The sequence below is a fragment of the Ascidiella aspersa genome, chromosome 1, assembly GCF_963924565.1.
Source record: "Ascidiella aspersa chromosome 1, kaAscAspe10.2, whole genome shotgun sequence".
Lineage (NCBI taxonomy): Eukaryota > Metazoa > Chordata > Ascidiacea > Phlebobranchia > Ascidiidae > Ascidiella > Ascidiella aspersa.
Window position 1 is genome coordinate 1,038,099 of NC_139447.1, and position 10,049 is coordinate 1,048,147.

The following is a 10,049-nucleotide window of genomic DNA, read 5'->3' on the forward strand; positions in this document are numbered from 1 at the left end:
TTTGTAGCAAGAAAACGAAAACGTTTTTTAAAATTGAAAGATTATCGGGCGGTCGGAGAAACAATTTCGCCGCTTTGTCGCTGACATGCGATTCTAAAGCGGCAGAGCAACGTCATCGTCGCCTTACAAAAGGACCGGCGACTTCACACTGCGCTCGAGTTAGGGAGTGAATCGCCGAACAACAAAAAAGTGGCGACTTCACACTGCGACAAACACATACCAGAAGAACTCATTTTCAGTATACGCGAACCTATGGATTGAAAGTAATGTTTTGTCTGATGAAGGCATTCTGGATTCTGCCTCAAGTGCGGATAAACAAATATCAGAAGATTTTGTTTAGTATATGCTATGCCTGGCAGCAACAGCATATTATGCTAATACTATTTTTGCTATGTATTGTTATAGTATACGCGAACCTACAGTTTGGAAGTAACGTTGCCTTTGTTGTGCTGCAGCAGATAATGTTTACTTAGTTAAGACACAGTTGATAAAAGCCTAGCAATCCCTAGGTAACCACAAAATGTATAGGTTGTTTTTACGCAAAAAGTCAGTAAGTTTTAAATTGTACCAGTAATGCTGTTTAGGCTGCCCCTGGATAACCCTAGGTCCATTTGTCGGAAAACGTTTTCGCGAAGATGTGCTAAGTGCCATCAAAATCGGAAATTCTATATTTTATCTACACAGAATGGAGAGCTACTAAGTTCAACTGGTGGAAGTGTTTACGTGCGTTGGTTGCCGGGTCGTCCATCAGGTTCGAGTCAAGCAGTGATTTGGGATATTGCAACAAATCCATTACACGGATCTAGCACTGGGATGTATAATTTTGGAAGTTTCAACTATGCTGACAGAGCGATAATCCGCTTCTCCACGGCCTTTTCTCTCAGCCTAAGCATGTAAAACTCTTAGGCTGAATCCCCACCGGTTATATAAAAACGCTTTAAAGCAGACTGATTGCGACCAATGAGATGAAACGCTATTTGATTTGTTGTCGCGTCTCCACCGACCAGACTTGACGCAAATCTTACGCACAGCAGACAGACACGACTAAACGCGTTTTTAGCGAGATAGCGCGTGTACTATTCAACGTGACTAAAAATGTTTATTGATAAGTACCACGAGTTTTTGAAGGTTATATGTTAGAAATGTTGTTTTGAAAGGTTGAGCAGTTAATTGTTTTAAGTATTATGAAAATATAATCCTGGAATGGTTGAAAAGCTATTTCCAGTTGTTCTATTTGTAATTTTGCATAACGTTCAAAAGGATGCTTATATTTTTACAAACTTTAGTAGGAATTCATTCTACCCAAAAAGTGCTAGCCTATGGTCAAAAAATATTTTGAACTTCATTACATTTGGTAATTTTGACGTAATTATTGTGTACCCAGTACTTGTGTTTCTCTGTAAACGTTTGTTACGTTTCCAAATGTATATTTCTCTCAAAGGTTTTGTATAATTTGCCCCCGCCATGATCATAACTGAATAGCCTAGCTTTGACGAGTTCAAGTTTCGCTTCGTCGCGTCGTGTCTGAATTCCGGTGGGGCTTTTTTTAAGCGCTGCGTGGACATAAAAATCAAATTAATAAAAATAAATTTGAATGTTTCCAACTTGAGAAGTTAATAAATTTAAGTCGCAGGAGAAAAAGGAATTAACTTAGTTGCATCAATGAGCAGTGCTAAAAGGTCATGAATATAAAGTGCTAAATATTATTAATGAGCTACTTGTTACATTTCAGAAGTAAAATTAAAACATGTCAAAGCAGCAAAGCGATTTTGTTACGACAGAACTGACAAAAGAAAGCGATGATGGATTTTCTGATGATTCTGTTGCCACGGTTACAGATTGGACTTTACAAGAACATCAACCTGTAAGTGAAGCGTCCCATTGTGAAGAACAAAGTAACCTGGATCAAATGAATACTTGTAAGAAGGAAGATGGTAAGGATAATCCAAAAAAGAATGAAAAATTGAAAAACAATAATATTTGCGAAAAGAAGTTCAAAAAGCGTCATAAAGTCAAAACACATTTGTCCAGATTTCACTTTAAAAAACTCAAATGCAAGAAATGTGGAAAACTATATAGAACTATTACGGCACTTGAAAACCAAGTGCAAATTCACACTGGAGAAAATCCTTTTAAGTGTAATTATTGCGTTAAGTGCTTTAACCTAGCTTACAACTTAAAATCAAATCAACGAATTAACACTGAGGAAAGATCGCATGAGTGCAAGTATTGTGGAAAGTTCTTTCACTTGATGTCATCCCTGAAACGTCATGAACAGGTTCACTCTGAAGATCAAACGTACAAATGCAAAGTTTGTGGGAAATGCTTCGTCGAAGCTAAAAATCTTGAAGCACATGTAAAGACTCACACTAGAGAGACGTGCGAACAATGTGGCAAGCATTTTCGTCGTGCACGAACTCTTAGGATTCATGAAAGAGTTCATACTGGAGAAAAACCTTACGAATGTAAAGAATGTGGAAAGTGTTTTAGCCATTTAGGAAGTCTTAAAATCCATGAAAGAATTCACACTGGAGAAAAACCTTACGAATGCAAAGAATGTGGAAAGTGTTTTAGCCATGCAAAAAGTCTTAAAGAACATGAAATGATTCACACTGGAGAAAAACCTTATGAATGCAAAGTTTGTGGAAATTGTTTCAGAAAAGCAGGAACTCTTAAACATCATGAAAAAGTTCACACTGGAGAAAAACCCTTCAAATGTGAAGTATGTGGAAAATGTTTTAGCCATTTAGGAAGTCTTAAAATCCATGAAAGTACTCATACTGGAAAAAAGGCTTATAAATGCAACGAATGTGGAAAGTGTTTTGCCTGTACATCTAATCTTAATAGACACAAAAGAACTCACTCTAGAGATAAAACATTCAAAAGCAAAAGTTGATAAAATACACACTTTTGTAATAATTAAACCAGAAAACACAAACAATTGAAAAAGTATTTTCAAATCAAAGGAAATGTGAATATGCGCGAGATTCGAACAAGTGCAATTTCCTTTGCTGAACTTTATGCCATTATAGCAAAATGAAAAGGTGGGATATCAGTTAATTAGGATGGATTCAATCGTGTAAATAGAAAAAGGTAGGAACTTTGCATACCTACTGAACCTCTATTAAGCTTGAGTTAATATTTATTACCCGTAAAACAGTTGCTTTGAAGTGCTGGAATCCTAATTTAACCATGTCATTTTTCTCGTCGCATTTGTGTTAAATAAAGCTTTGGTAAATATTCTACCATCTCCATGTATAACCCGTTTCAACCGCTTATGACTTTTAGTTTTCGAATTTTAAAATCTAAACAATCTTGTTCAGTAAAGGTAATATACCATATGAATTGTTTTTATAAAACGCTATATTTTTAAGACGTTGTTCACGCCTATCTTTTTATTACAGACTTGTGTATTTAGTATTAATTGTTTGATTTGATAATGTGAAGCTATGTATATTGATGCTTCTAGCCATAAACCTTTGCTTTTCGATATTTATTGGAACTGATCAGCTATTATTCTAATGTTAATCTAGTATTTTTTCCTTTCACGGAGCAGTCTTTGTTGCATTGGCAGTTTGACTATATTTTAGCTATTCTGTACTTTACACAAAACTAGCCCCGCTAGCACCAATTTATATACAACAAAAATCACCACTTTGTACTTTTATATTCCATTCCATTAAAATATGAATAAAACTTTTGAATTGTGGAGCCAAGTCACAATAAAAAACACTGAAAAATACTTGAAAATCTGTGCAAATGCCAACAACTATAAATAACTAATTAACATTGTGGATAGTTTGCATCAATGTTTCAACATCAAATTTTCCACTCCAATCCTAGCTCGTACATATAACTTATCACCGTTACATTAAGCCAGTCTTCCGTTACATAAAGCCGTCCATGCGTTTAATGAAACCAACCATGCGTATATAAACCATGCGTGACGTTTGGGGCTCAACAAAACGGAAGTTTTTGGTTATACGAGTTGTGCAATGTGCTTAGTTGTACTTCTGTAATACGTGCAGTGGCATATAGTTTAACACAGGAAGGTTAAAGTGTTGCTTTAAACATGGCAGTAATATAATTTCGAGCTGCATACTTTACTTTGTTAGTAATTATGTGGACATTTTTTGTAAGGTTGTTTAACATTGCTGGTAAGGTATGATGATATAATCAGTGGAAGCAAGTTTAGTATAATTTAAACAGCAACATTATTTGTTAATTGCTTATATGTGTTGGGTTAGGGTAGCATCTTAAATTGTATCAAGAATAAATGCAGAAAACGTGACCAACCATCCCAATATAATGATAAGAATAAGAGCATTTTAAAAAGCAGCATCAGAAACTCGAGCAGCCGCTGATTAAACCTTCTTTTGTTGGTCACGCTCTACTGCTACGCTCCAGTGCGCACGGTTGCTAGTAATATAGCCTGAGGCTTTTGTGAGCTAACTTAGATCAAGTGATTGAGCGAGCTAGTGCAGTTGAACTGTTAGGGCTCTTACTCTTAAGTCTATTTTCTTGACAGTAAACCGCAGCAAGATGTCATAGTTAATAAAAATAGGAGTTATTTTATTATACTGGGACAGAAAATCAAAAATGTTGCAACTTGCAAGTAACTTTTACAATCGGTAGAGTATTATTTATATAAGTTTGTACCTTTCTATCAGTAAAATTGACGAGAGTCTTTTCGACTCTGTGATGTTTTGTTTGGCTTTTACGCTTGTGTTATATCTGTACGTTTTTTTAGATGTGCAGTGCAGATTTTATTAGGGTTACTAATGTTAGCATTACCATTGTTAAACCGGATAACTAGATAAATTAGGAGCTTTTAGTCATCTTATATCCAATGGTTAATTAAAAGTAACGTTGTTGTTAATAATCCTTCCATAAAGGTTTGGTTGTTTGCGATTAATACATGAATTTAGAAGTTAAGGAATGTGTTGTGTTTCTTGGGCATAATATTGTTAAACTGTTGCTCAAACTTTGCTAATTATCGTTTGACAATTACGCTTATTACGTCACACGCTTTCTTTTTTCTGCTGCTCATGCCGCAGTTTGTTTTTATTGTTAACTACTTTTCTAACTTTGTTGCTGGCTCATTTAGCAGAAAAATAGTATTTGCAGATAAGAGTGTTTAAAATACTTATATCGATCATTACGCCGCAGTTCCTATAATAGTTTGGTAATTAAATTGCTAAAATGTTGGCTTTACTGTTTCATTGGTTTAATGATTTCGTTTGTATTTAGAAACCCAAGTAGGGAATGTGTTTCTTTGTAGAATACATCAAGTTAAAACTAAGAAATATGAATCTCTGCGCATAATACATTAAGTTTAGAGTATGGAATGTGTTTCTTTGCAGATAATACACTAAGCTAGAAGTAATAAAGGTGGCCTTTGCAAAGTATTATTACTACAGACTTGTAGTTTAACTTGCTGGTTCTATTTTTGACACAACATAGGTTTGATGATAATATGATTAATTTTTTGCTAATTTTTAATGTTTAGGAGAAAAAACATGTCAAACGTTGAGATTGAATTTGCGTCGAAAGCTTTAAAATATGAAAGCGATGATGGATTTTCTGATGATTCTGTTTCCACGATTACAGATTGGTCATCACAAGAACATCAACCTGTAAGTGAAGAGTCTGATTGTGAAGAACAAATTGATTTAGACCAACCTGATGTTAGTGGGTCAAAAAACCTGTCAAAAAATCAAATCAAACTTAATCCTTACAACAATATAAAAGAATTACGATGTCACATTTGTGAAAAGCCTTTTGATAGTAAACAGGCTCTCAGTAAGCATTTGTCCAGGTTTCACTTCAAGAAGCACAAATGCAAGGTTTGTGGGAAACTTTATGGAACAACTCAGCATCTTAACACTCACATGAGAATTCACACTGGAAAAAAAACTCATGAATGCAAAGTTTGTGAAAAACGTTTCAGCGAAAAAGATACTCTACAACAACATGACAGGGTTCACACTGGACAAAAACCCCACGAATGTACAGAATGTGGAAAATTTTTTTCTCAATTAAGTGGTTTGCAAGCTCATGGTCGGATACACACTGGAGAAAAGCCATTCAAATGCAAACATTGTGGAAAATGTTTCCGTCAATTAAGTGGTATGCAAGCTCACGGTCGGATTCACACTGGAGAAAAGCCATTTAAATGCAAAGTTTGTGATAAATGTTTTCGTCAAATAGGTGGTTTAAAAGTTCATGAACGAATTCACACTGGCGAAAAACCTCACGAATGTACAGAATGTGGAAAAAGTTTTGCTCAAACAGGTGGTCTGAAAGTACATGAACTGATTCACACTGGAGAAAAGCCTCATAAGTGCAAACATTGTGGAAAATCTTTTGGTCACTCAAGTAGTCTGAAAGCTCATCAAAGAATTCACACTGGAGAAAAACCTTATAAATGCAAAGTTTGTAAAAAAAGTTTCAGAGAAAGAAAAACTCTTCAACAACATGAAAGCATTCACACAGGAGAAAAACCTTATAAGTGCAAAAATTGTGGAAAATCTTTTCGTCAATTAAGTGGTCTGAAAGCTCATGAACGAAATCACACACGAGAAAATCCATTTAAATGTAAAGAATTTAGAAAGTGTTTTGTTCAATTGAGTGATCTTAAAATTCATGAACGAATTCACACTGGAGAAAAAACATTCAAATGTAAAGCATTTAGAAAGTGTTTTGTTCAATTGAGTGATCTGAATTCTCATAAACGAATTCATTCTGGAGAAAAGCCATTTAAATGTCAAGAATTTAGAAAATGTTTTGTTCAATTGAGTGATCTGAATACTCATAAACGAATTCACACTGGAGAAAAAACATTCAATTGTAAAGAATTTAGAAAGTGTTTTGTTCAATTGAGTGATCTGAATTGTCATAAACGAATTCACACTGAAGAAAAAACATTCAATTGTAAAGAATTTAGAAAGTGTTTTGTTCAATTGAGTGATCTGAATACTCATAAACAAATTCACACTGAAGAAAAAACATTCAAATGTAAAGAATTTAGAAAGTGTTTTGTTCAATTGAGTGATCTGAATTCTCATAAACGAATTCATTCTGGAGAAAAGCCATTTAAATGTAAAGAATGTGGAAAATGTTTGGGTCAAAATAAACACCAATGTGGATAGTACTATAGGCAGTTTGGTTTATGGAACGTTGCCCTTGGTATACTATTGGTTGGGTGAACTCCTTGTTATCCCAGACTTTTTCCACAATACAATTTATGTCAAAATCGACCTAGTTACCAACTGTTTACTGCTTTCCAAATATGGCCTTTGTGTCGTAAGAAAAACTCTTCAAAACTGAACTTTAAAAGATAAACACAATGTCTAATTTTTTTTATTTTTGGTGAGATATACATCTGTGGGCAGTGTTCCCTCTAATGGTCGCAGCGACACCAGACAAATTGCGCAGTGAAATTTGCATTTGCGCACTTATACAACATTCTCAAAGTAAAAGTAAATATATTTACTTTTTTTATTGAGATATTCATCTGTGGGTAAAATAACTTTATTAATAAGCTTCAACTTTGTGTGCGCTCAATACGTTTCATTTATGTCTCAATTAAGTGTTGGCAATTGATATCAAACATTTGAGAACAGCAAACGTTGTGACGTTATGTCTGTGAATATATTTCGCCTATTTGAACAAAAGTGCCACGTATAATATGTGTTTATTTTATATGTTTCAGGAGAAACTATGTCAAACTTCTGGATTAATTTTGTGTCAGTAAAGCGTTGGATTATGAATAACAATGTGAAATAAAAAATCAGACAAACAGCGAAGGAAAGAAATTACAGCAACGTTCCGATATCAGGTTTTCGAAAATTTTCTAAAAACTTAAAGCACATAATATGGCCACGGTTCTCTTCAAGAAACACAAATGCGAGGTTTGTGGTAAAATGTTTCAAAGAACGGAAACACTCAATAACACATGAAAATTCACACTGGAGAAAAACCTTATAAGTGTAATTATTGCGCTAAACGTTTTGCATTAGAACATTGCCTAAATGTTCACAAACGAATGATTCAACTAACTTGAAAAGACACCAACGAATTCACACTGGAGAAAAATTATACAAATGCAAAGTTTGTGGAAAGTGTTTCAGTCGAAGAAGTGCCTTGAATCCACACGAACAAACTTATACTAAAGAAAAGCCTTATAAATGCAAAGAATTTGGGAAATGTTTTATCCAGAGCGAAAATCTTAAACGCCATGAAACGGTTCACAGTGGAGTAAAAGCTTTTAAATAAAAAACTATGCGAAAAGTGTTTTGACCACCTTGGTAATCTTACAAAAAATAAACGAATTCACACTGGAGAAAAAACATACAAATGCAAAGTTTGTGAAAAATGTTTTACATCTCAAAAAACATGAACAAACCCACACCTAAGTACAGCTTTACAAATACAAAGTTTGTGGAAAATGTTTTTGCCCTAGAGGAAATTTTAATCCACATAAAATTACTCACTCTAAGAGAAATATTTAAAAAACAAAACGTTAAGAAAAGTTCTAGATCTAAATCTTTTCAAAAGCCAAAACAAACCATTATTTGTAAATAAGATTGGAAATTATTTTGTGACTTAAACAAAGGTAATGTAAATATTGCGCGAACGTTGAGTACAAAGTTAAAGTGCAACTGTATATACTGTTTTTATATGTGACTTAATTTTACTGGTTACTTCCGTCTGATAAATCCTTTCTACCATCACATCTGCTATTTATATGGATACATCGGTCGTTCCGACAATTCCAGATACTTATTACTTGAAGTTCGCAGTTTGACAAAGGGGTTTTTGGTTAAAACGAAAATGGCAGGCTAGAAAAACAACTAACCTGTGGTGGGGTTCGAACTCACGACCTTACCGGGGGCCGTCGCTCTACCAACTGAGCTACACAGGCTCAGAAGGAAGCGAGTCGAGAAACAACCATAGTACCGTTGCCTGCTGCATCCTGTTCGTAAAACTATAGCCTGTGGTGAGGTTCGAACTCACGACCTCGGCTATACCGGGGGCCGTCGCTCTACCAACTGAGCTACACAGGCTCAGAAGGAAGCGAGTCGAGAAACAACCATACGCCAATGCTTGGTATATTCTGTTAGTACAAGCAACTTCGCATTGAAATAATTTTAAATATTATAAATTTGACTTTGGTTTGTGGTTTAGGTTTCATGTTCAAAAACAGATATGAGCCGAAAACTTCTTGACGTCACCTTAGAATTACAGATGACAAAGGGGAAATTTGTCAATAAATACATTTGTCTTGATGTTAGTTTGATAATGGCGTCGCAAAAAAGTAAAATTAAATGACAGCAGTTGGTGCTTCTCAAACTTTTTCAGCTTTGTTCACCCCTAGCATCTATCTCCAAATTGATGATATGATAAAATTATCTCGTCTGTATATAACAGAACAAAATGATTTAGGCTGTTTCGATTTTTGTTAAGATTGACTCAAGCTAAGTTTTTCCATTGCAAATCTACAATTTCTCGAGTCCAGAGATATAAAGCTACAAAATCACAAAATACACAGAATATCCGCCCTGCTCGCAAGCTATCATCCATTTCTGACGGTTCACCCTTATTTACCCCTTTTGATTGGTTCCCCTGCAAAAAATTTATTCACCCCGGGGTGAACATTCACCAGTTTAAGAAACACTGCTATAAATGATGTATGCATTTTATACATTTTTTGTCTGCGGGAGATTCCTCACTTCTGAAAGTGTTTCAGCCGATTCTATAAATTTCGTAAACGTAAAAGGGAAGCAAAACGAAGACATAGCCCATTTAAAAATTACTCAAATTCGAGAAAATTAGCTTATGTCTGTTATTGATGTGGGACTTGAAAGAGTTTCTTCACTGTTTGTCTAATGTTTGTAAAAATATTTATCATAATACTGTTTACATTGCTCGAGGTTTTGCAGTAGGCGCTATCTATTTAAAGTTGATAGGCTGCCTGAAACTTGATTTTTGTATTTTAAACAAGATTAGATTCAATTAACTGATAATTTACGACCGACTGGTCACGG

General features: G+C 34.6%; 2 protein-coding genes and 1 non-coding gene across 3 annotated transcripts; 2 read left to right on the plus strand and 1 right to left on the minus strand.

Moving 5' to 3' along the window:
• The first annotated feature begins 1,747 nt into the window (after window positions 1-1,747).
• Window positions 1,748-2,896, plus strand: LOC146166435 (uncharacterized). The gene is made up of 2 exons (XM_083383116.1): window positions 1,748-1,934; window positions 2,169-2,896. The coding sequence occupies exons 1-2, from the start codon at window positions 1,748-1,750 to the stop codon at window positions 2,894-2,896; spliced, it is 915 nt and encodes a 304-aa protein (XP_083239242.1).
• A 2,953-nt stretch (window positions 2,897-5,849) lies between these two features.
• Window positions 5,850-7,742, plus strand: LOC146166436 (uncharacterized). The gene is made up of 2 exons (XM_083384635.1): window positions 5,850-6,613; window positions 7,715-7,742. The coding sequence occupies exons 1-2, from the start codon at window positions 5,892-5,894 to the stop codon at window positions 7,740-7,742; spliced, it is 750 nt and encodes a 249-aa protein (XP_083240761.1). The 5' UTR covers window positions 5,850-5,891.
• A 1,251-nt stretch (window positions 7,743-8,993) lies between these two features.
• Trnar-ccg (transfer RNA arginine (anticodon CCG)) lies at window positions 8,994-9,068 on the minus strand. Its single transcript is given in 2 exon segments — window positions 8,994-9,028; window positions 9,032-9,068. It is a non-coding gene; the product is annotated as a tRNA-Arg (tRNA).
• Window positions 9,069-10,049: the final 981 nt, after the last annotated feature.

Bases quoted from the DNA above. Each gene is read 5' to 3' on its own strand.
- LOC146166436 (XM_083384635.1), top strand. From the start codon at position 5,892: ATGAGAATTCACACTGGAAAAAAAACTCATGAATGCAAAGTTTGTGAA. The intron at 6,614-7,714 runs GTGTTTTGTTCA...TATATGTTTCAG, and splicing joins AAATGTAAAGAATTTAGAAA to GAGAAACTATGTCAAACTTC.
- LOC146166435 (XM_083383116.1), top strand. From the start codon at position 1,748: ATGTCAAAGCAGCAAAGCGATTTTGTTACGACAGAACTGACAAAAGAA. The intron at 1,935-2,168 runs GTAAGGATAATC...GCTTTAACCTAG, and splicing joins TACTTGTAAGAAGGAAGATG to CTTACAACTTAAAATCAAAT.